The 27486-nt window shown below is 34.6% G+C and overlaps 1 protein-coding gene across 3 annotated transcripts in view; it reads right to left on the bottom strand.

Moving 5' to 3' along the window:
* The window catches only part of TBC1D15 (TBC1 domain family member 15), a 72082-nt gene continuing 44596 nt past the window's right edge, over positions 1-27486 (bottom strand). For 2 of the 3 annotated variants that reach the window (XM_039221422.1, XM_039221424.1), the window contains 11 exons: positions 27265-27462; positions 26081-26209; positions 25424-25527; positions 24286-24380; positions 16849-16965; positions 10873-10973; positions 6762-6861; positions 6298-6395; positions 2952-3068; positions 2350-2436; positions 1-1343 (listed from right to left, as the gene is read on the bottom strand). In XM_039221422.1, coding sequence (XP_039077353.1) covers positions 1122-1343; positions 2350-2436; positions 2952-3068; positions 6298-6395; positions 6762-6861; positions 10873-10973; positions 16849-16965; positions 24286-24380; positions 25424-25527; positions 26081-26209; positions 27265-27462 — 1368 coding nt within the window. In that variant the 3' untranslated portion in view covers positions 1-1121. Of the gene's footprint in view, positions 1344-2349; positions 2437-2951; positions 3069-5432; positions 5853-6297; positions 6396-6761; positions 6862-10872; positions 10974-16848; positions 16966-24285; positions 24381-25423; positions 25528-26080; positions 26210-27264; positions 27463-27486 lie in introns of those variants that run through there. The other variant, XM_039221423.1, reaches the window with a different exon arrangement.

Raw genomic sequence — 27486 nt, 5'->3', positions numbered from 1 at the left:
TTCAACTTCAAATTTATTTTAATGATATGTACAGGAGTTAACAAATTACAATTAAAACGGAATCAGTTATGTTACTTCCACATAACTTAAAATCATGCAACACTGCATGGTAAAAACAACAGCTTCATTCATATACAAAAAAGTATTTTTTGAGACTCGTGATAGTATATTGAATTTTTTGACATAAGCTTTCTGCAAAGAGCACTTTATAAAAATGTAAAGACCTGATTAATCAGTTAATGCATTATTAGGAAAGATAATAAACATATTATTAGTAAAGTGAGGTTACAGGCAATTAATTTTAAAATTACACAAGGTACAGGGTTGAATGTAGTCTCATGAAATAAATGGTTAAGAAAATAGTTCTGAAAAAGATCTCATATTGAAGCTATGTACTACTTTTGTCAAATCAGGTTATATAAATCAATAGTCAAGTTTCTTCAGTTAAAGAAAATACGCCTATCCTTTCTTATACTCATAAATAAGTACTTATTATATAGTCTTTATATACAAGTGAAGAAAAGTTCAATGTAAAAAATATACTGCCAATCCACTTATTATGGTTGAAATAGCTCTTTTTATCTACACATTAAATTGCATTGATGAAAATATCCAATTTAAATCACATTCAACCAGCATAAATATTTAAGCTGAGTACTGTTGTAAACAAGAGAGAAAAACAAATTCTTTTATTTCATCACTTGGGTAACACAATCTACTTCTCAGCTTAGAATGCTATAGAAAGGCCTAACATTTAATTTAATCAAATCCAAACCCCACTAAACTTAGAGTAAACAAAGTGAATGTTTTTCAAAGTGCATAATTTCCAACTCATCCACTTGTAATATTTATCCAATTCCAGTTCATCAGCAAGAAAATAAAACGTACTTGGCTATAAAAATACTAAGGAATGTTGTTGAAAAGGAAAGGCTATTTGGTAGAAGTAACTACAAAAATAATTAGTTTAAATCTTTGTAAAGCTTTAATGCAAGAACATCAGTACACTTTCTTTCCATAAACCTTAAAGCATGATCAATACCAAGATTTTAAATTTCCACCTTTCAAGTACTTGAAAAAGGTTGCAACAAAGTGTCTCTTCAAAAATTAAGCAAGAAGAATGATCATGCAGGTGTTAATCTGCTAACTTTTGGGGACACTGATATCTGTGTTGTGCTGTCATCTCCGGCTCCACTGGTAGCAAGTACAGGCAAGGAATCACTCTGAAATGTAGACGCAGGACAACTAGTCAAGCCAACGCTTTCATCTTCACCAGTGTCTGAATCTGGTGTTGCAACTTCACTGTCCTGAAGCCCCAGGATCTCACAAACCGCTTGTGGCAATTCCTGAAGATGCAAAATCAAACAACACCATCATTCATTATAGAGGAAAAGTAATGACAAAATAACACTTGGACTTAAGACTACACTTATTCCAGAATCTGAACAGTTATTTTAACAGTGTAATTGTTACATATCTTCTCACAGGCACCTTCTTCAAATGAAATCCTAACCAGTTTTTTCCTAAGTGGTTCCCTGATCTTTTATTCTGAATTAGTCACTCTCCACCCCACCCTGCCTCTCCCACAAATGTAAGTTTTCCAGTATTTACAATTTATTTCATTCTCATTATTATTATTATAGTATCTTAGATATTAACTGAGATCTTATTTACACTATCTTTTCCCTTAATACCCAAGGTTCCTTAAAGAAAGAAGTGTCTCACTCACATATTTTGAACAGAATAGCTACCAAATAAATGTTGGCAGAAAGTGAACCATAAGTATTTGGAACCATGAACAAATGACACAAAAACCAAAGAGGCACTCTCATAAAAACACAAAAGCCAAAATACATCAGAAGAGAATGACTCAGTTCAAATTCAGATCGTAACACATCAAATTTGCTTTGTTTTCAGAAATAACTGAGAGCTTCACTAATACAAAAGTAAAGACATTGACTGATACTATCCATTTAATCATTTCTGATTAGCATCTGTCTTTATTTGGGGATACCATATTTAATATGATTCCTAGTCTATATTCACTAATTCGACTGGATAATACATCAATCAATACTTCAATTCTACAGCCCCTTTAGTTGTTGCAGAAATGTTTTCATTATTTTTGCCATTTTGCTGCACTATGTTTCTTATCTAGCCTAATTAATCAACTATTTTCAATTAAATGCTGTAACTCCATAATGGTAAACAAAATGCTAGCCAATACTTGGTGTCTGCCTTCAATCTGCTAAGACTGCCTTTATCTTACTTCGATGAAGAAAAATTCTTTCTTGACCAAAGCCCACCAAAATCATACAAAAACCCCTTACAATTATTTAAAACACTGTATACCTTGCATTTTACCATCTGCAGAGAAATTGCTTCTGCCTTGCATAGTATATCTTCCACATCAATTTTCATGGACAATTCATTGATATGCTAAAATGAATCCATAAAATAAAATGATAATTGAAACTAAAAGCACTATATATTCTACTATATAAACAACTTATTACCAGTTATATTTCACTGCATATAAAATCTGTAAAATAAGAATATTCACATACTACAAATATGCAGGAGGTTCAATATATCTTTCCATTTTCAAGTTAAATAGCTAATAAACTTATGGAACATTAAATCCAACAGCTGTCCCAAGTCTACCATCTCAAAGTTATAAGCAAAAGACAATTAGTTTTTTTAGAAAACTGAACTACATTAAAAGAGCATTTGTTAAATTTCTCTTTCTCATTACCCAGGTAAAAAATAACTGGCCAGTATGTATTCAACAAACTGTCATTCTCAGAGAGTCAGTCCTAGTACCAAGGGTTACTGATGTAATTTAAGTTTTACTCAAGGGATTCAATAAAGCTCCAGGAAGTGTTTGTGTTATCAGTACCACCAAACAGAAGAAAGAGCCAAAATATTAAAATCTAAATTAAAGGAATAACTACCTTAAGTATTTCATTAAAGCCATAATGCTTTTCCATTATTTGCTGCTTTTCTGATTCCAGAATAGCACAACAGAGAAGAAGATGAAAATTTTTACATGGCAGTTCGGTCCACATTACCTATAAAAAATAGAACTATTTAGTAAACTGTATCAATTCTAAAATATTTTCCTCACAAAAACAATGCTGAACTCTAAATGACTTCTATGCAAAGCAGAGGGTACCTAGATTGGGGTCACTGATTTTCTAGTTAGGAAATGAGGAGTAGAGAAGTCTTAACCTTTACCTACATAATGACTAACATCAAGTTCAACACTATGTGAATATGATGAATTCCAAATGTGGCCCTTTAAGTAACTACAATTAGCAAATTGCTGACCCTAACCTATATGATGAATGGTACTAATTAAGAAGCTACATCCATGAGTTTAAGTTTAAGGGTTAGAGGCACTTTCAGTATTTCTCTGACCCTTCAGTTTCTCACTTTTAAATCATCTTCAGTCTTGCAGTTGGGGGTGGGGAGGGAGACCGGAGGTAGGAGCTAAATCCTGGATGGAAAAATTCAGTTAGATAGTGCATGAAATCAAAACCACCCATGAGAGCTCTACATTATATTACATAACACAGAGTGTCCCTGATTGTGACAAAAACTGAATCAACTACGCAAAATTTATACCCAAATGTATAAAACACTTCATCAATAGCTGCATGTCCTAACTAGAGATAATGACCTCAAATTTAAGGCCTTAATTGCCTCCTGTTAATGTACAGAATAATATCTTACCTGAAAAAACTAAAGACCCACACAAATAATACCTGAAATGTTTTTACTTCGTCAGGAGTAAGTCAAGTTGAGTAATTTTCAGAGTAAATCCCATTTTTGAAAGTTTAACTACAATGCAATTAACCTCAAAGTTTTCATTAGAAGTTCAATTTATTTGGTAAATAGATTGAGAATTATTCTAACTATATAGTAGTAACATTCTCAATCTTTTAAAAAAGAAGCTGAGACATTTATTTAATCAAACTGATAAACTTTAAAATATGATTCCATACAGAGAATAAACTGGTGGTTGTCAAAAGGAAAAAAAGGATGGGTGGATGGACAAATTAGGTGAAGGGGATTAAGAGGTACATAATTCCAGTACAACATAGGGAATATTAGTCAACAGTACTGATGTAAGCTTGTATGGTGACAGATGGTAACTATATCTATCATGGAGAGCATTTTGTGATGTATGTAAATGCTGAATTGCTATGCTGTACACTAAACTAATATAATACCATATGTCAATTATACTCTGATTTAAAAATAAAGAGGGGTGTTTGAGTGGCTCTGTTGGTTGAGTGTCCAACTCTTGATTTTGGCTCAGGTCATGGTCCCAGGGTTGTGGGACGGAGCCCCATCATGGGCTCCATACTGAGTGTGGAGCCTGCTTGAGATTCTCTTTCTCTGTCTTCCCCTCTGCTTCTCCCCACTGCTTGCACACTCCTTCTCTCTCAAATAAAATTTAAAAGTAACATAACCCCCTCCCCCAACAAACCAAAAAAACCCCACAAAACAAAGAAACAAACAAACAATAAGTACATTTTTGAAAAGTACAATGTTGCCAGCAACATACTTACTGGAAAATTAGACAACCCTCAAAAAATAAATTTTCATTAAATAGGATTCCAGGTAAAGAACAGGTGAGTTTTGCTTCTAATTTCAAACAGAGGAAGTTATCCTACACAAAGCAATGATCCTTCAGTGAGCATGTCACCTTCTCTAATGATAGTCAACTATAAAGGAACCAATTTCCAGCTATAAAAGCCTCAGAGGGCACAGGGATTCCACTATACATAAGTCTATTCATTATCCAAATGGATTATTTCCCCCATTCCTTCCTTAGGAGAGTTTCTGTAATCCTTAATCTTTATGAAGATAAGGTAGCAATTAGTCACTACACCAATATTCTATTTAAAAGCACAATGATCCGGGGGCGCCTGGGTGGCTTAGTCGGTTGAGCTTCCGACTTTCACTTAGGTCATGATCTCGCGGTTCGTGGGTTCAAGCTCCGCGTCAGGCTCTGTGCTGACTGCCAGCTCAGAGCCTGGAGCCTGTTTCAGTCTGTGATTCCCTCTCTCTCTGACCCTCCCCTGCTCATGCTGTCCTCTCTCTCTCTCTCCTAGAAATAAATAAAACATTAAAAAAAAAAAAAAAAGAAAAGCACAATGATTCGTTAACAATTAACAGAGATTTTCGAAGAATATAATAATTTTTTGTTTTTCATCAAGAGTTACCCTGGGTGCAAAATGAAATAAAAAGACATACACCAAAAACATGATCATGAATATCCTCTAGAGTTGGGGACAGGGAAATGAGACTCGGTGGAGATTAAAGAAAGATTTTAGTTAGAATTATTTTTCTTGGGGGAAAAAACCCCTAGAAGTAAATATGGAAAAATGTTTACATATGTTAAATATGGATAGTGGAAAGTTTGTTTTTAATCCACAATTATGTTCCATCTCCTCAACCCAAGTAATTAGCTAAGGTAATCAGGTCAGAGTTCAAGTTGACTACCAGTGATTAAATGTGACCTTTCCTATCTTTGGTGTGCACATACTGAAAATAAAGACCTTTTATCTCTTCTTGAGAGCGACTTGGCAAAATCTATCAACAGCCTTAGAAACTGGCTACTCTCTCATTTAGAGGTATCTTGAAATTTGTTCTAAGGACATACTTGGAGGTATCCATGAAAATTTGAATATTAAGATACTTGCCTTAGTGTTAAATATGATGTCATTGCAACACTGCTGGTGCAAACAAGCAAAATATATATCAGGTAGAAATTAAATGGTCGAACGGTCGTAGATTCAGAAGATGTTTGTTACATTATTAATATTTTTCTCTAACTTCAATTTCTTTAAAAAAGCGAAACACAAGTCAGCTCCCTTTCAATACTTCAGACTACAAACAAAGTGCTATCTAAACGGACTGGCCTGTCATGTCAAAACTTCTTGAACTCTATACAAACCTAGACCAGACCGTAGCAGAGTCTCACATAAAGTCAAGCCTCCCAAGGAAAGAACACAAATACAAATGGTCTAGAGGGAACCTGTTCTGTGAAACCTAGTGGCCCCAAAACCTCATGAGGATTGTGATTTATAGAAAAATGCTCCAAAGACCAGATATTCAATTCAAAATAAGAAAGTTTTAAGGAGAGACCACAAAAACCATCAGAATTTTATAACATACTTGCTTTAGAAATTTCAGTTAGACTACTATAATTCATCTATACTCTATGGAATAATAAAGTGTTTCTTTCCATAATAAATATTACATTTGTATAATAATTTAAGAACTTACCTCCCATAATCGAAGAATATCTAGAAAACTAAATTCCCTTTTAAATCTGATTAAAAGCCATCTGAAGCAAAAATAAAGGTATCCAGAGTCCTGAGATTCTACACAGAAGAAAAAAAAACATATGTACGGCTTACTCTTACATTAATTATCTCAGAATACAGTGACTTATTTCAAATTCAAATTTTTCTACACAGCTTCGGCTATTAAAGTCCTATAAATTTAAATGCCTTCTACTAATTCAAGGAAACAATTATTGACATTTGTATAAAAGAAATCCATAAAATAGCAATAATTCATTTTATGAATAAATTGCTTTAAAGCACGTTTGGCACCACACTTTTACTTCTCAGAGGAACTCAGGCAATAGCGTTAGAGTATATATGTATTTAAGACAGTTCTTTACATTTTTTTCTCTCTGTGTATCACCCTACAATTTGCTGGGTACATAATTTGATTACACTTACCTAAGTAACTGCAAAATCCACTGTCCAACAATCGAAGTAAGGTACTGAGCTGAATGAGCTGGGTCTTCATGCCTTGCATTTGTTCTTCAAAATTTTGATGCTTTAAAAGGAAATAAATGTTACCACATAAGTAATGCTGAATACATATTTTATAGTACAAAATCACTGATAGCTAAAGCAGGAGTCTAAGGACAAATGCTGGATTTATACCACACTGGTTATATTTTTTAAAAAATCACAACAAATTAAAAAGCTAAAGCAACATTAAAAAGGAGGGAAGAGAATCCTTGGAATCAATAAGGAATACTTTTCCTCTGTTCATTTGACTTAGATAAAGAAGAATGCAGACAGATACACTTATTTCTTACATCAAATAAGAAACTTGGTGAAAGAAATACACACTTGGGAAATATACTTTTATCAAATCACCTACACTGGTAAATATTTCTGCAAACTGTCATATAAAATAAAATTAATTTTAGCTTTAACATATACTTCATTTTAATGAATTACTTTATTTCTTAAATTTGATGACACTAGGGAATGTGTGAAGTCAAAATCATTTTCATGGCAATTCCAAAATATTATATGCATTTTGCACTTGAAATTCTTCCCCAAGTATAAAGGGGTATATGAGTAGTGACACAGGAGCAGATAAGAAAATCCAACTGTCTTCCATTAAACTAGACATTAAAGAAAATGGAAAAGAATCCTTCTTCTCAGGAAATTGTTTGGAAAAGTTACTTTTCATTAAAAAAGTGTTATAGATGTTAAGGTACAAAGATTTATTGTTATTTTTAAATAATGAATAAATACTTATATATTTCCCATTATTAATTTTTCATATGATAAACATCCAGATATATAACCCACAGACAAATGCTCTGAGAGACCTCAGTAATATTTAAGAGTGTGAAGGGGTCCTGAAATCACAAAGTTTGAGAACAGTTACGGTTTACATACTTTAAATATTAATCTCCAAAGTTGAGAAAATTCCCTACCAAAACTTAGTCAAGGGTTGGGAGGTGGGTGGTGAGACCAAAATAACTGGAAGGTGCCTCAGGTCATTCTGATCCCTTTTATCCATGTGCCCCAACTCCTCAATTGTAACCTACTGTCCCAATGCTTATAAAAATACCTAAGGACAACATCTCCTCTCTCACACTTCTTTTTTTAGTTTTGGAGACACAGCATTGCTCTTGGTTTAAAAAAATAAATTAATTAAGGCTACTGACTCTCAAAAACCTGATTTTTCTTTTATGCCTTAAAGAACTAGTTTACTAGATGGTCACAAGCCTTTGGGATACTGTTTCCTCTCCTTTACACACAGACCTGTAAGCCAAAGGCAAAATTAACTCTTTGGTTAACAGCATCATTTTTATTATGACAGCCAAAGGGTAGAGTTATTTTGGGAGTACCAACATGGCACACTCTGCTATAAAAAGAAGCACTCCCAAAATGATAGAAGACAACTTTGGAAGGGTAGTTACTCCTGGAGAAGGGAAAATTAGATCAACAATGGATATACAAATGGTTTCAATTGTATTGTACATAAATATGTGTGCATATACACATACACATGTATATTCATATACACATGCTCATATATATCCATGTATATGTATATATACACATGCGGTATATATGAGGAGGGAGGTGAGAAGGACGGGAAGAACTAAATTATATGACAAAACAAATGGGTGGGTAAGAAAGTTCATTAGCTCATTTTGCTAATCTTTCTATAACATTTCTAAAACAGACACAATCTATGTCTACACCTACATTAGATGGAAGTAAATATAACAAAAGTAAATCTATGGATACTAGGTTCAGTCATCACAAAAGAAATAAAAACTTACATGAAATAAAGCTGTAAAACAAGAAGAAGGAGTCAAATAGCAATCTAGATTTAAGGATACCAAACCAACAGCAATGCAATAAAAAATAATCATGCAGATTATTTTGATTGCAACATATTACCCTTTTATTCAAATATGAAAATGTTAGTAGACAATATATGAAGAGATTTTTTTTAGAATAAAGACTAGAAAAATCCCCAGACCAACCTCAATGGAAAAGGCAAACACAGAAACATTTACTATGAAAAAGAAGAAAGAATTTGAACCTTCATACACAAAAATGACAAATAGACCGTAAAGTGTAGATTACAGATGTTCAGAAAGAAGTCTTTACTTACATCTGAGGCCTAAATGCATGCACAAGTCTGTATGCACGCATGTATATAATGGAATCATAAGCCAATTGTTTGCACATGCCAGTATTGGCTCAATTTTATGAAAACTATTATTGTAAAAATCGAAATGCAGTCAGTATGCTCATGTGAATTCTTTTGGAATACTTACTATAAGTGTCTAAGCATTGGGGAAATATTCATGTGTTTATTCTACAAAAATCTGTTGCACAAAAACCTCATGTTGGCATTAGGAAAATTCTGGAAGCATACCAGAGAACTAGTTAAACAGAGACATGAGCCTTTTATCAAGGAACATACTAGCTCTAGTGAAAAGAGGATAAACAACAAAAACACAAGAAAGGAAGACAACAGTTTTTATACAATTAGTATCAGTTGTACAGACCTTTATAACAAATGCCTCAGGTTTCTAGAGCACTTGGGAGTAAATGGAACTAAGAAGGCAGGTAAAATCAAATCAATCAAATAGGTAAGGAAGACAAACTATGGTATTAGCAGATTACTGCAATTAATAATCGTTCCAAATAATCCAAAACATTAATTCCTGGTCATGACTATGTAATCTGAAATACTTATTAACTTAATAGTAAAAGATATTTTTAAATTATCAAGTCTTATCAAATAATCATTTGGAAAAGGAGAAGAAGAAGTGAGGATGAGTTGGAATCATGATAAGAAACTTGAAGAAATAGGTGTAAGTGGGAAAAATTGGAAAGGCAAAGAAAAATTGGCACGCTAATTCCCAAGACAGGAAGAATAGATGTAAGGAAGACAGAGAAGCGTACTACTTCTAAATTCCACATCTGTATCCTAGAAACTGAGTTAAACCCTATGTTACAGGGAAACATTTTAAATGATTATATATTTAAAACCTTTATCCGCTTGCAAGCAAGCCATTTGAATACCCAACAGCAAGGTCCAGTGGCAAGTGTATCAGTTTTACTCTGAAACAGTACAGTGACCTATGCAGTCAGGTCTTTGGATTTCATATGCCTTTATCTACTCTTAGCCCTCTTCTATTTTTTTTTTTTCTTTCTAATAGATTACTTGAGAAGCTGTTCTATTTTATTTCCCTGTTAATACTCTGTGCTATTGTCCCAGAATTCTGTCTCCAAGATATATCAGGGATAGTAGATAAAATGTTCTTTGTAATAATACGTATACATAAACATAGTTCAACTCTAACAATCACATGCTTCTGAGAAAAGAACAATGAATTACTAAGAAAGTGTCACCATTATAAATAGTTCAGAGATCTAGAAGAAAAATCAGTTACTCTAATAACAAAATCCAAAAATGTTCACAAAAAGTAAGGATATTACTTGGCATGACTAAGCTTTATCTCTGAAACAGCTGATATGAAGTTCAACTACTTCACAAGAACTGAATTCATCTACTTCATCAATATTCTATAATGACTCATAGCCTTCTGCAGGACATAAGCATTTACTGATATTAAATCCTGATTATTTTTGTGTTACAGGCACTTACTGTCTACTTCTTGTATTAAAAACAATGTCAGTATTTTCAAGTCCTTTGAAAAGACTATTTAAAAAAGAAACAAACCAGGGCACCTAAGTGGTTCAGTCGGTTAAGCATCCAACTCCTGATTTCGGCTCAGGTCATGACCTCACAGTTTGGGGGTTTTTCTTTCGTGCACTGACAGTGCACAGCCCGCTTGGGATTTTCTGTCTCTTGTCTCCCTCTCCCTCTGTCCCTTCCCTGCTCTTGCTCTCAAAAATAAACATTTTTTAAAAAAACAAAGAAACAAACAACATGGAGCAATTTTTAAGTTCCACCATAACTGGCTAAATATAAACATCAATCTTATATAATAAGATTATACAACTCAATTTTTCAAAATTAGTTTGATTAAAGGAAGGAGCCCCCTGTTCTTACCATTTGGTCCATATAGGAAGCAAAGCACCAAAAGGCATCCACTTCATTTTCCATCACATATAAAAGAGGGGAAAGTAAGTCACTCATTCCCTGAACATACCCTAAGAATAGAAAAAAAAAACAAAAACAAAAAAACATGTCTCTGAAAACCTAAGATTTATGTAATCCTTCTGTGCATATCATTACAATTTCACCTAAAATTTCATTTTTTCTTTGATTTCAGAAACTGGTAGCTGTTGACATTTACCAAGAAAAGAAAATAAACAAGGAGGAGGTATAGCAATCAGGTAAAGAAAGATGAGTTGTCATAGACTGAGATGTCAAGCAGATATATAGCTGCTATTTTATATATACATATACCTATATATATACATATATTATATATATTTGTGTGTAAGACACAGATATATATCTGTGTCTTAGTGTGGACATCACTATCAAGAGAGGGTAGTATTATCAAAACTTAATGGGCAGGGGCACCTGAGTGGCTCAGCAGGTTAAGCATCCAACTTCGGCTCAGGTCATGGTTTCACGTTTTGAGCCCCGCGTCCAGCTCTGTGCTGACAGCTACGAGCCTGGAACCTGCTCTGGATTCTGTGACTCCCTCTCTCTCTGCCCCTCCCCTGCTCATGCTCTGTCTCTCTCTCTCTCTCAAAAAAAAAAAAAAAAAAATTAATGGGCAAAATTACTACGATTACTAAACCCAGAGGAACAGCAAGTATAAGAGTATATACCCATTTGAGAAGGACCAGTCGGAGATAAGTGAACAAAAAAAAAAATCAAAAGAAAAAAGTGTTGTAAAAGTCAAGTTGGGGGTAGGGGACGGGGAATTTCAGTGCCCAAGTAGTCAACAGCACCTAAAGGCCATGAACAAGCCAAATAAAATAAGAACTTTTAAAAAGGGCCCAACTGCTTTAGCCACAAGATCATTGGTAATCTAAACCAAAAGTTTAAACTTTTCTTCTAAATTACTTCTTTTAAATAGTCCTATCTATGTTCTTCTTGCCTTTCCTCTTGTTACTCTATGCACAACCAATGCTAACAACTGGGTTTAAACCATTCAACACCTGGTACCTGACACTTCTACTCTGACCTCCTTTCTCTGGATGTTGTTATAATTCTGTCATGACAAATACAGCCCTTGATTAAAAAGAAAAACTGTAAAGTTTAAGATACAGGCCCCTCACTTAAAAAGTCTTGGTTTTGCTTTTCAACTGAACATATCAAGCTTACTTTTTATTTAGTTCCACCTTATAAAACTTTCAATTTTCTTAACTGTTTTACAACTGATTTCAGATTTAAGACACACATTCTTGAACAAAAGGGCAAAAGTTAATAAGCCTTTTTTACATACAGATTATCATTCAACTTTGGTAACTCTGTACATCTGTACATCTTTGTAAAGTTACAAACAGATTTTTTTCTAATAGTAGCTTGAATTCATGGAAAATATAGTCTTTCATGAGCAAGTCCAAAGTTTACATTCTTATCATTCACAAAAATCTATGTGCACTGAAGCCATTAATAGAGTATATAATTTAAAAGGGAAGAGGAAATTCCTGCTAGATATGATCTACAATTCTGCATCTCTCTTCCTCATTTTGGAATAAAACTTTAACAAATGACTTCAGGAAGCAGGTAGGCCAGAGTCTCTTGAGAAAACTTCAGATTAGAGATATTAACAGAGAGACAACTCAGATCACTTCGGGATCACCTTACAAACAAATTTATCTCTATCTGCTCTGAGCCTCTGCCCTATCATCTACTCCTATGTTCCTATCAACCTCTATCTACACGATAGCCTGTGGAAAAGTATGGCTCTACTTGCATTAGCACGGAAGAACACTTGGGTTGCCATGGTGGGCATCTAATTATTACACTGCCAGACAACAAAGTTACCAAAATAGGTGGAGAAGAGTGGCAGGGAAAAATGGCATATGATATGATATCTAAATATAAGTATTTCTACAAATTTACCACAGGCTTTTTAAAAATCCTGCACACTTGTGATGACTGGTTTTATCTATCAATCTGAGTGGGCCTCAGGACACTCAGATGCCTGGTTAAACATTATTTCTGTGAATGTCCTGAGAGTGTGTCTAGAAAAAAATAGTGTCTGATATGGTGAATTGATGAAAGCAGATCCCTGCCCCCCGCCTCCAAAATTTGGGTGGACACCACTCAGTCCATGGAGAGCCTGGACAGAAGGAAAAGATGGAGGAAGGTAGCAAGAGCGCTCTCCCCAGCTGTTTGAACTGGGACACTGATCTTCTCCTGCCTTTTAAAGCTCCTGGTTCTCAAGCCGGCAGATCTGAACTGGCATCTGCACCACTAGCTCTCCTGCTCTCAGGCTTTCCCGGGTCTCCAGCTTGCAGACAGCAGACTGTGGGACCTCTCAGTCTCCAGAACCGTGTGAGCCAACATCTCAGAAGAAATCTTTTTCTTTCTTTAGCTCCCTCTTTCTCTCTGTGTATGTTAAAATATACGTAAACACACAAAAAAACATATAAAAGTACATACTCTTAATGGCTCGGTTTCCTTGGAGAACCATAATAAAAAACACTTCTAGAAAAGAGTAAGTGGGTTGGAAGGAAGACTAAATTGTTACCATCAGAACTTCTCTAAATGGCACTGACATAGTGAATACAATGACTAATATAAAGGCTAAACCAGGGGCACCTGGGTGACTCAGTCAGTTAAGCTTCTGATTTCAGCTCAGGTCATGATCTCACAGTCATGAGAGACTGTGAGCCCGTATTGGGCTCTGTGCTGACAGCTCAGAGCCTGGAGCCTGCTTCGGATTCTGTCTGTCTCTCTGCCCCTCCCCTGCTCACGCTCTGTCTCTCTCAAGAATGAATAAATATTAAAAAAAAATTTAAGAAGAAATATTTTTATTATAGATTGTATACAATCAGACCTAGTAAAGTAGTACTCTTTTGCACTTTGCTGAATTCAGATAAAATTTCTTTCATGCTCTAATTGGTTTAGCCTTTATAAAAAAATTTTTTTTAATGTTTATTTTTGACAGAGAGAGAGCACGCGAGCAGGGGAGGGTCAGAGAGAGAGGGAGACACAGAATCTAAAGCAGGCTCCAGGCTCTGAACTGTGAGCACAGAGCCCAATGCAGGGCTTTAACTCACGAACTGTGAGATCATGACCTGAGCTGAAGTCAGACGCCCAACTGACTGAATCACCCACACACCCCTATAATAAAAATATTTCAAAGTGTGCTATTCAAAAGATTACAAAGCACCTTTCATCTAGGAAAAAAAAATGCTTTATTATAAAGTTATAATGAAAGAAAATTTCTAAGAAGCTAATTTAATCATTTAAGCCTTCAGCTTTCATATGGGATCACTACCATATTTCTTATACAAGTCTTAGCTGAAGCAAGTAGTCAAATTAATCTTCACACTCTAGTTGCTTTTAATCTATTTTATTTTATACATGATGTTCTTTGGGGTATGTCATGAGTTGTGGGGGTGGAATTAATGTACAAATTCCTTTTAATTAAAGAAAGATTAAAGCTGTTTAAATTAGCATTCAGTGACACTAAGATATTGCAGCAGTGCTGACTGATGCACATCTTAATCAGCACTACTACAACTTCTCAAGTAGTTTCCTAAAATTATCGCCATAGCAAATTTGTTTCAGAGGGGGGTGGGTATGAGAACTCCTTATCCTAGCGTACACTTTCTTACACTGAAAAGAAAAAATTCACCTACATATATATAGGTCAATTTCCAGGTTAACTGAACCTTAGCCCTCAGAGTATCAAAAATCTTAGAGGAGTTGGAAATCACTTTTTTTTAATTAGACACTCTCTGCCTTCTTACATACAGTATTTCAAATACAATTTAATGTCTTACTGGTTTTAGGATCATCCTTATGTACATACACAATTAAAAAAGATACCTCCCATAGAAACGTCCTAAGTATAGTGTCTTTGCACTAATGAAAAATTATTCTTCCTTGAGTTCTTCTGTCTGCTTTTGGTAATATTTGTCTCCTTCCTCACTATTAATGAGGTTGTATTCAATGTAAATATGCCTACACTTCATCTGTATCATTTATGAAGCCAAACAACTCAGTATGATAGAATTACCTACAAGAGTAAATTTACAGCTGCCCAGGTTACTTTGCCATGAGTAAAAAGGCAAGAAATTTGGTCCACTGCTCTATGAAAACTACACTGGCTTCTCACAAGGCCGGAGTTCTTAACAGGAACCGTGACTGTGTTTCAGATAACTTAAGTACTTGACTAGAAAGAATGGGGGATTAATAGAGACAAATGAAGATAGCAGTTTATACAGTTAGCTGGTCTGAGACTATGCTCTGAAAAAACTAAGCATTCACAAACTCCTAAGAATATGCATGAATTCCTATCTCAAAATTATCATCTGAGATTACAGGGTAATGCCTCCATTCCCCAAGACAATGGTCCTATTTCCTACAGTAAAATGGCAATGGGTCAGTGTGGTAGATGTATAAAGGTAAAAATGCTAGCCTGAAATAAAGACCTGGGTCTCTATTCCAGTCCAATATTTACTACTTGTACAACCTTGAGTCACTCTCTGAATCAATATAACCTTGCTCATAAAATTGGGATGATTTCTCCACTTCTTAGAAAGGCTGCTATTAGAGTCAAAAATCAAGTATGAGAGCATTCTCTAACCTGAAAAGCACTACTCTACCAATAGGTTTTCAATGATCCAATTTGAGGCTCATTATTTGAGGTGTAATAGATAGGATTAAATTTTACATTTTAAAGAGAAATCTGTGATTTTCCGTTTACTGTCACCAACAAAGCTGATGCCAAGATCCAAAAAGAGTTTACATCTTCCCCTAACATATAAAAGAAGCCAATAGGAATTCACACAGATACAAACAGTGAAGAAAATGTACCACATTTCAAGGCTCACTTAGGTTTTAATACACTAAATACCTAATTACCTTTTCCAAAACCTTTTCAAGCTCTATTAAAATAATCTGGAAACCATCCATTTCCACTATTCTCTACTGGGGAGTTACTCAGATGGTAGATAACTCAGAAACTTTTCCATTACTTATACTTATTTAAGGCTGACATTTAGAGAATCTGTTGGTCCTTTAAAGAAACAGCTCAAGTTCTCTTATCCCTTAAAATATTGATTCCTTATATTTTCTACCCCTTATCATTCCTTCCCCATGCAAACTGCAACTGCCCGTCCCAGCCTGTCTTTCTAACGCATACTTGGTAGGAAACACAGTTACCAAGAAAAGACAGTTAAGTTCTACATGGCCTAGATAATTATCTGCATGGCTTGCCCAAGACATCATATCAGTATTTTCCTTCACAAAGAAGGAAAGCTTTCCAAACAAAAGTTCCCAAACTTTCTCAGTTCACAGACTCCTTAACATCTTAGTCATTTTTTTTTACAAAGCACCCCTAGGCTCAAGAGAATAACTAACATTTCTATTTATCAAGTAGTTAGATCCAAACAATTTAATAACTATTTATATCCAAAGAAGTCAGCACCTGTTGGGCACTACACTACTTCTCAAACCTTGGAATCTAATTGGAAATCACCATTCTCATTTCCTGTCCTTCATCCATTTTCACACAGTACTTGCTGAATCACAAGGCCTAAAGTCCTGCTTTGCAAAACTAACTTCATCAGGACAGATGTGGCCATCTAATGCTGAAACTCTGAAATACTTCAGCTAGAACTTAGAGGGGTACCCTACAGAGTTCACGATCTCTCTAAAAAATTTAAAACAACCCACACTGCCCCACAAGTATGCTGTGACAACCCAGTGCTCTTCAGTGCAATCTGGGAATCACAGTCTTCTAAGTTTTCAGCCCAGTAGAACAATCCCTACAGAAACTAGTCCAAGTAGCCCACAGAGCTGTTATACACATCTAATAGGCTCATAAATTTAAATTTTAAATAAATGTATATAAATCTTTTTAAATTAGGATATCAGAGAACTTACCTAAATCAAAATCATACATACAATAGGTCATCAAAATGTCATGAAGCAAAATCAACCCTGGATTATCTTGGCCTTCATAAAACTTGTTTGTTCGATCTGTTCTGTTAACATCTTTTTCTGAGGAGGAAAATCATCATATATTTGAAAACCTTTCAAAAAACAGACTCTTATAAACCTTACATCTTAGAAAAACAAAATTCTTCTTGGTATTAATTTCACTCTCTTGCCAACCTTTTACTTAATGAAAAAAAATCATCAAATTCTATTTCAGATATGCAATAAAGTAAAATTTTGGAATATTTTTTCAAAAATCAGTCCACTTCCTCATGGTTATGTTTTCAAATATTTCTCAATTCTTATCTGAACATAGAAATTTTTTAATAGTAGGAAACACTCTTAATTAAAAGCAATACCAAGTAATAATTCACATTAGTTAGCAAGAAAAATGCGTCATGAATGTGATAGGCCATATTATTTGAAAATGGTAACAAAAAAAGCTCTTAGGCAATCAAATGTAATCAAAGAGATTTGTTTCATTCATTATCAACTTCTTTGTCATGTTCCATAATCATCTTCAGGATGAATGACTTCCTTATTCTCATATATACATTACTCTGTTTACATATTAGTACAAACAATATATATTAATTCTGAAAAACTGAAAACCTACATTTTGCTGGAAATAATCTGACACCGAAAACAGATTTGGAAAATTCACCATGGGCACATCCCAAACTGTACTGCCAATTCAATTCCCAAACACTGATATTAGTAAATGCAGCTAATTGTGAAAGGCTTTACAATTACAAAATTTCCCCAATTTAGGAAGAAGTAATTTACAGAAACTCAAAATGATTAGTTTATTCTATAATCAATTCTGTTTGAAAGTTGTATCTGACCTCTCCCTGCTGTACTCCACCCCATTAAACTGAATAAATTGAAAACATTGTCAATACAGATACTCCTGCTTTTCAGAAGTTTGCATTACATCACTTCACTTTTACAAACGACCTACATTAGTAACTGTTTTCACTAACCAAAAGAAATCCGAGGAGAATTTTCACTTTTCCAAAAAACATCCAGAAGCAAAAATAGCATTCAACAAGCTGCTACAGAGGCAGAATGCACCCTGGGCAGCCAGAGGGGTCCCGCCAAGCTCCTTCTCAGAGACCTACACTCAGCATCCATAGCTTTGAACTGTGTCTGCAGGCATCTATGCTTTATCTTAATTTATTTTGAGTATCTATTAGCAAGATGTATCCTAAGGTATCAAAAAAGTCTAAGAAGGGTTATTATTGGGATTTGAGAATCCTTAAGAAATCTTTCATATAAGCTAATAGTAATTGTTTCTTTGCTTTACACCATTTAGGCTTATGAAAGTTCTCATAGGACTGCTCTACTTTCAGATAGCTGGGTAAGCCTGTACTTGTGAAGAGCTGGGGAGGTATTTTATAACAGAGTAGAATCTAACAAATAGAAGATGACATGAGTGTATACTCTGTAAGGGCATTTTTAAAGAATATTAGAACAATATTATAGTTTTCTATTAAAATTCACTACACTAGATTTAATAAAATCAAGTATATATCTACAGGATTGTAGATCTGTTTGTCAAGCAAGTAAGGAAAAGCAATACCAAAGAAAGAATAATAAATGTAAAATTTCATTTAAAAACATCAAAATGGTTCATTCTCAAATCAATGTTGATAAACGGGTACATAAGTTTATTTTTTTATTGACTCCATCTAACACAATTTACATAGTCATAATGATTATATAGAATTATCTGCCTTAATAGGGGTTTTAAACGTGGTAAAAAAAATTTGTACGCTCATGATCCGTGTTTCTTCCCTCTTGTACATTTAGAAATGACATACCAGGAAGAAAACAAAAAGGGGTCAAAAGTAATATGTAAAAATATTTTATAAAGGAAGTACCATCAGAAACTAATTTTCTAGAAAGAAAATTAAGTTAAAAAATCCAACTCTCCATCTAACTTATTATAGCTAAAAAAGACTGAAGTAAAACATAAGCACGGCCAACAGATCCCAGTTTACATTTGCCATGACTAACCTCACGTGGGCCCTTGATGCTGCCTGGCACTCATGCTCTATTTTGTTCATCCGTTCCCAGTCCCCATTCATAGAACTACTTCACGTCTTTTCTGTCCTTAAGCTTCCAACATGTAATCTTCTCCTAACTCTAGCACTCAGATGAGGACCTTGTTTCCTATTTCCAAGTATCCAAGGAGAACTTCCAAAGGATTCCACTATTTTAACCACATAAACTGCATTTGTATTCATAGAGTCCCCTTCTCTCCTATCACTCATTCTAAATGAGCTTCCAAGAGAGTGACTAAGTCCAACCCCTCCTCTTGTGCATGAAATCCAAGGACACTGCTCTAGTAATTCTTGTCTCCCTCTCTAGTTTCATGAGTTTTTCTTACATAGCTTTCAACCATACTGTTGTTTCTCTCTTCATAAAAACCTTACTTAACCACACATTTCCCTCTAATGGCATCCTATCCTATTCTGTCTCCATCTGTTTCGAGCAAAACTTCTTGAAAGAGCTGTATATACTGTCTCCAAGTCCACTCCTCCCATTTCCTCCTAAACTCACTCCAATCAGGTTGTCACTTTCGCCACTTCACCAAAACTCCTCTCTAATCACAATCTCTACTGATCTCAAAACCTTGTGCAATGGTCAACGCAAGTCTTCATCTCACTTGACATCCTAGTCACTCCTTCTTGAAATACCTTTTTCACTTGACTTCTAGTCAAAACTCTCAGGTTTTCCCTCTTTTTTCTCTGGCTCTTTTCTCAGTCTCTTTTGCTGATTTCTCCTAGTTGTTCCTATTTATAAGTTAAAGTACTACCTGAGAGGGGCACCTGGGTGGCTCAATTGGTTAAGCATCTTACTTTGGGTCAGGTTATGATCACGGCTGGTGAGTCTGAGCCCTGCATCAGTCTCTGTGTGGACAGCTCAGAGCCTGGAGCCTGCTTTGGATTCTGTGTCTCCCTTCCTCTCTGGGTTTGTGCTCTCTCTCTCAAAAATAAGTAAAAACTTTTTAAAAATTAGAAAATAAATAAAATACTACCTCAGAGCTCAGTTTTTGGATCCCTCCTTTTCTAAAAACACCGCTCCTTTGGCAATGTCACCTAGTCCCCCACCATCTATATGCTGATGACCTTTAAATTTTTATCTCCAGCCCCTTTCTCACCCCTGAATTCTAGCCCTGTACATATACTTCCTACTCTATATATTAATATATCGTCATCCAAGAGGCAGTTTCACACCTAACATGTCCAAAACAGAGTTCCAAATATTCCCTTTTAAACTTGCTTCTCTCACAGTTTTCTATGTCTTAATTAAAAAAAAAAACCTAAAACTCCATTACTCTGGTTACTCACCTTAAAAACTTTGGAGTCCTTCTTGAGTCTTTGTTCCCCTCGTCTGTGTGTGTGTGTGTGTGTGTGTGTGTGTGTGTGTGTACGTGTCAAACTTTCAAAATACATACAGAAACCAACGCTGAGCTCTCCCATCCATTCACTGCATGCCACCCCTCCCATTCACTTCACTCTAGACATGGGTCTCCTCTTTGCTCTTCTTCAAACATATGAAGGTCCTGAGGCACAAACAAGTCTAGACCACACTGTTCCCCTCTGTCCACATGCCCTTTGTCCAGATAGCTGCATGGCACACACTCTCTGCTTCTTCAAGTCTCTATTCAAATCTCACTCAACTGCTAGCCCTCTGTATCAATCATCATCTCTTGCCTAAATTATAGCAATAGCCTCACCCTATTTCCACCCTTGCCACCTACAGCTATTGTCCAAACAACAGCCAGAGTGATTTGTTTAAAAGTCAGACCATAGCACTCTCCTGCTAAAAATCCTCCAGTGGCTCCCCATCACACTCAGAGGAAAAGCTTAAGTCTTTACAATGAACTACAAGGCTCTATGTGATCTGTACCTATTCCTCCAGTGTTTCCTTTCTGAATTTACTACTTTCTGTACTCTACTCCAGCTCATTCTAACCACACTTAACCTCCCTGCCGTACTTCAAACATGCAAAGAACCTGGGGTGAAAACTAGTCTAACACACACTATTCCTTTCTACTTGGACTGCCCTTCACCTAGATATTGGCATAGCTCACTCTTCCCCTTTTTCAAGTTTCTACTCAAGTATCACTTTTTCAACAAAAGCCTTCTCAGGTCACCTATGTTAAAACTGCAACATGACCTATAAACTTCCTAACCATCTTGCCTCCCTGATTTTCTGCTTAGCACTCATCACTAACATACCACATATGTTACTTACTTATCTTGTTTATTGTCTGTTCTTCCCCACAAGAAAAACAGCTCCCTGAGGGTATTTTGTTTGTTTTGTTCACTAATGAATACCCAGTGCCTAGCGGAGAGCCTAGTACCTAACAGGCACTAAGTAAATATTTACTGAATGAACAAATGTATGAATGTTTAAAATGTGATTTTCAAAAAGATCCCTAGTGATTTTAACATGCAGCCAGTTAGAAACCAATGCTGTAAAGATCAGGATTCCTGGTCCTTCTTATCTGTCTTGCTTCCTCTCCACCCCTAATCCTGGTGATTCATTCATTCCCAAGGATATTTACACTGATAATACTCAAATTTATATCTCCTACTCAGACTGTTTCAGATTATTCAACTAGCCTCTTGACATTCCATTTGTATATCTCACCATAAGGTATATAAATGATATCTAATTCAATTTCCCTATCCCCCATCCTCTTCACTGCCATACCATAAGTAGCACCACCAATTGGCCAATTTCTCTAGTCAAGAAATGTAGTCTCATCCTAAATTCTCTTTCTTCTTCATACCCCACTTCATGCCCCAGGAAGTCTTATTGATTCCATCACCAAAATATAAGTTGAACCCACTATTTATCTACTTTTCCACTACTACCATCTCTTACTTAAGATTTATTCCTACTCTACTAATTGGTCTCCCTGTTCCTACCCTTACCTTGATTTAATCTACTTTTCATGCAGCAGAAATACTGATTTTAAAATATAAATAAAATGGTCTTACTCAAAATACTCCAATAGTTTCTTCATATTTAAAATGAAATCCTATTGGCACTAACCATAAGATCTACAGCTTACCTGTGTATTTTTTAATAAAGTGAATTTATACCAATGAAAAAGAAAAAAACTTTTGGTAACTTTTCCCCAAAAAATACTTCTGAAAAAAACTACTTTGGGAAAAGAATGCTTTAAAACCAACTTATTATATATACTTCTACTGGTAGAAAATATGGTACAGTTGAAAGGCAACTGAATTAAGAATCAGATCTTAATGAATGAGTCTGGGCTATGGAACTAACTAGGTAGATGACTAAAGACAATTTACTAACATTTTCTGGGCTTCAATTTCGTTATCTGCTAAACTAAAATTGAAAAAATTGGATGAAAGTATGGCTCAATTCTTTTGATTTGAAACATCTATATTTTTCCTCTAAACTCCTTGAAGTGAGAATAAGACCCAAGAAAGACTGGGAAAATCAAAGCCATTATCACTATTCTCTGACTTTAAAAAAAAAAAAGAGAGAGAGAAGAAAAGAAAAAAAGGAAGATGACATAGCATGCAGAAAGAAAAGGCTTAAGGGGGTGCCTGGCTGGCTCAGTTGGGGAGAGCACACAAGTCTCGACCTCGAGAGGGGAGGAGTTTGAGCCCCACACTAGGTGAAGAGATTACTTATTTACTTATATTAATAAATACATACATACATACTTAAAAAAGAAAAAAGAAAAGAAAATTACTTAATCTGTAAGATCCCTTCCAGTTCAAATATTTTATGTTCAAGCAGGAAAAAACAGTCCATTACCATTTTTTCCTACTAAAAGTTAAAATAGCTGGGGACTTCAGTGGGAAACTTCAGATAATTCCATGCCTCAAGATTCCCCAACCTTTTGAGGTAACCAGAGGAAGGACATAGTTTATTCCAGTATAATTTGCTTTTCAGAAAAATAAATTTTTTTACAATCAAAAGTACTGGGGTACTAGGCTGGCTTAGTCAGAGGAGCATGCAATGCTTGACCTCAGGGTTGTGAGTTCCATCCCCATGTTGGGTGTATAGAGATTACTTACATGAATAAATAAAAATCTTATAATCAAAAGTACTAATACCAAAAAGATCTCATTTGTCTTTACGTCTTTACAAAAGCTACCAAATTGGTTATGTTGAGCTTTCTAACTATAATTTATAGAGATTTTCTTCGATTTTCTTCTTCCATGGGAAGGTGATGTTGACAATGGTGGTAAAAACACTCCCCATCTTTATTTATGAAGCTATAAATAAATCCAAAAGCAACACAGGAATTTAAAAAGTAAATGCCGGGGCGTCTAGGTGGCTCAGTCGGTTGAGTGTCCAACTTCAGCTAAGGTCACGATCTCACGGTTTGTGGGTTCAAGCCCCAAGTCGGGCTCTGTGCTAACAGCTCAGGGCCTGGAACTTGCTTCTGATCCTGTGTCTCCCTCTCTCTCTGCCCCTCCCCTACTCATGCTGTTTCTCTGTCTTAATAAACAAACGTTAGGAAAAAAAAAAGTAAATTCCACTACTATCCAAAGCTATCCTAAAATTATACAGAGGCTAGCTAACAAGAGAATTAAGAGTACTGAAACTGGGTTCTGCTCTTACTGAATCATGTGATCTTGGACAAGGCATTTAAACCTTCAATGGTTCAGTTTTCTGTAAAATGGAAATTATCAACTAAAACTTTAAGACATGTACAAGAGTAACTATGTATTCTTTCAACACTTTACACCAACCTGGCTTTTATCATAAGAGCTAGATGACCCACTACTCACTCTCTGGAAATAAGTCTAATTCCTTTGATGTAAAATTGTGTCAAGCACCTATTTTTTATGAAACATTTATTCCTAGATGAATACTTACTAAATTCTCAAATACAAAAATTTACTATCTGAAGTCATTCATTAAAAAAATGAACTGCTGCATTTTTAGAGATGGTCTGGAGGGACATAAACCAATGTCTATTAACTATAGTTATCTCTGCATGACAGAAACAAAACCAATCTTTTATTTTTTTATTTTTTGCTTATCTATAGTTTCTAATTTTTCTATAACAGACACAACAGTTTTTGTAATTAGGGAGACAATTTAATGAAATTAACTCAATAAGCAAAGTTAAACACTTTTTAAAATTCACATTTTGGAATTGAAAATGAAATATATCAGTACTTAATACTGACTGAATTCATATCCTATTAGAAAAGGAACAACCAAGAACATCAAATACACATTCTAATGTACTCTCCAATTCTGATTTCTCTTCTGAGCCCTAACTCTGTAACATATATTTCACTTCTTAAATCTTATCAAGACTTCAGTGTAAACCCCTCTTATGCATTTTCAAAATTAGGAAAAAATTACCGATAAGACTCCTATAATCTCTTAACCTTGAATTTCTCTTCTCTTGTTCCTCACTGACAGATTTCCACTGTAGCTTCATCCTGAAGTATTCATCACTACAGAAAACAATTTTATACCAAAAAAAGCTATTAGAATACTATATTTTGAAAAATTCTAATTGGGTTTTTGTATAAACAATGTATCAAACCATTTATGATGCTTGTTAGATGTGAGGTTATAAATGACAGTAAAATTTTTAAAGTTATAATACACTGAGTGAAAACAAAGGAAAAATAACCTTATACTTACCATTAACCTTGCTTAAGCTACTAGAATATTTAGGTATGATTTTAAGAAAATATTTACCTTAATCCTTAATATGATTCCTAAAATTATTCTAGTTATTAAATATTTTAACCACTGAAGTTTCTGAATAATTAAAAATACAAATCTATAAATTATTTTTTAATGTGACTTAAGAGTTCCATTTTTCAACTAGTTTATTACACAAACTTGTTAATGTGAAGTATCTTAGGAGGACTGGCAAAGGTGTTGAAAGAGAAAGGATTGTCTGAAAATTTAAATATGCACAGAAAGATTTAGAAAGATTCAGAGTGAGCTTTAAATCAAAGGCTAGACTGATAAGCTGGGAATAAGAAGGACACCTGGAAAGTTGGCCTCTGTTTCTTTTCAAGTCTGAGAAATTACTTAGAGAAACACTCTTCCAAAAAAATGAAAGATTAGTTTATGTTACAAGAGCACCAGGAAAATAAAGGTAATTAACGTATATAATAAACACACTTCTTATGGCCCATCTTTATAATTTCATAATAAATTTTAAAAAAGGATCAAGATGAATGTTTATTTAAAAATCCATATCTAATTAGTTATTTTTCAATTATGCAAAATGTTTTTACAAGGCAAGTAGAATTTTTTTTGTTGCCATCTTTCTATATTACCCACCAACACAACTGCAATGTTTGAAATGACTACTTTGAAATAACTAGTATGAAATAGCTCATAATTTTTCAATTAAAAAGCTGAAAATAAATTATTTTCCCATACCCTCATCTATTTCAAATAGTCATCTAGAAGCACTATACTAATTTTTATGAGTTATTTGAATTTCTTTGATGAACACACAAAAGATCTTACTTACGTTTTTTGTTTTTGTAATTGAATTCTTTCCTCTTTGGTACTGTCCCAAGGAAAATAACCCAGAAGAAATTTCCATGCCTGCTTTCTCAATGCATGACTAAGTCCCTAAAGAAAATATGCATATTAAACACATTCGTAAAAAGTATTCAATCCTTTAAGTTCACAAAACTTGCATATTTTGCATTCACAAAAATATACAGGAAGACTGATATTTAAGAGACAGTTTTAAATATAAAAATAGCTCAATTCAATTAATACTACACCTTGTTTCTGACTTCTACATTGTGACGATGTTAAGTAGTTGCCAGAAAGCTTAAACAATGCAGAGGACACAGTGTATTATATAGAAGGCAGGGGGACTGATTAGTCTTTCTAAGCCCAAACTTCACTAGATAAGGAAACTATCATTGGGGTACATACATGCCTCCTTCACATAACCCACAGAACTTCAAGTAAGGAAGACTATCTTTCCCTAGACTTAATGGTATCTTCCCCTACCCAACCCTCAGGGACATCAAAGGGACCTCACTCTGTCCTACAGGAATTTTAAGACATCATTCATCAAAAAGGAATTCATTTTCTGACTCCCCAAACACCTCCCACACAAAAAAAGTTAAATATCAGCAGTTTCAAATATCATCCCTATTAAGGTATTTACCCCTCTAAATATCATCTGCTTCACATTATCTACATTTAAAATTCTTCCTTCAGGATCAATGTTCTTAGTCCACTCTTCCAGGGATACTGGCTCTCTCCTCTGAACAACAGGTCGTTCTCCCAAATCAATCTAAAATAAGAAAATAAGCAATGAGGAGGATACTTTTTTAACCAGTGAAACAAAATCAATGTACATAAAAATTAAAATAAATACTATTTATTACTCAGGCAGGATTTCTAACATTTCTAATAACTTCTCTTATTTTCCCATGTTTAATTTATGAAGTGTAACAGCATTCCATACATTTTCCTTCCCACTAAACATACAAATAATGGGATTATAAATTCAGAGTACATTTGCTATTATGAGTTTCAATTACATAACTATAAAACATTCAACATGCAAATTCCATGAGACCCTTCAAATTAAATGGTATGCTCTATTATTTAAAAAGACAGTATTAATCCACTAATCATATTCTAAAATCAGCTTCTCTTCCAAACTAAAATTTGTAGCTCTCAGAAGTGATTCATGATCCATTAGCTCCACTTGGTGTTTTCTACACTTTTTTATTCAATTAACATATGTTGGTAATTTTAAAATGCCATCTGTAAGATAAGCCCTTTAAGTATTACAATTTATATATTTATAACATTCTAACTATGTACAACCTAAACTTGTAGCAAATTCAAAAGTCTTGTTGAGCATTTATAAAGATCTGCCATAGTTCTGGGCTAAGATCCATCTTACTTAAAAAAGAAAAGATTGATATGAGAATGAAAGCCTTAGAGTAGTGTCCTGACTGACTAACTCGGGCACCTACTGAGAAAAACATAAACTAGGAAGAAAATTAGGTACAATATGCAGGGTGCACTTTTCACTCACTGCTACAAACTCAATGAAACAACCTGTTCATCATTATCAAAAAGTAATCAAAGAAAGATCCAACTTAATTAACAGAAAGTGTAACCAGTAATTGACGAAGAACAACCCATGAGTTTGGTGGTAGAATAAGTACTAGTTGTTAGAATATATAATTTAGCAAAAAAGTTGTAAGAAAGAATTACGAGAAAGAGGCAGATATAACCAAAACTGAGTGTCTATTTCTAGCACTTCCAGTGCATGTTTCAAATGCATTTCTCCTGCTAGAATATAGAGCTATGCTCTTATAAATCTCCACTCACTCTTGTGATGACTTCAAATCCTGGTTCTTCTTGTTGATTTATCTTTAAACCTGGAATAGCGTCGCTAAGAAAATCTGCCATTTCTGATGGTGGTCGTTGATGTGTAGAGGGATCACTGCCTCTCAGACTATCAAAAATGTAGTTTGTGACTTTGGAAAATCCTACCATAGTTGCTGTATAAGGATCCTTTTTAATTTTCTATGTAGTAAGAAGAAAAACATT

This window comes from Hyaena hyaena, unplaced genomic scaffold, assembly GCF_003009895.1.
Source record: "Hyaena hyaena isolate Hyena2069 unplaced genomic scaffold, ASM300989v1 scaffold_990, whole genome shotgun sequence".
NCBI lineage: Eukaryota > Metazoa > Chordata > Mammalia > Carnivora > Hyaenidae > Hyaena > Hyaena hyaena.
This window is presented reverse-complemented; position numbering and strand designations above follow the sequence as displayed.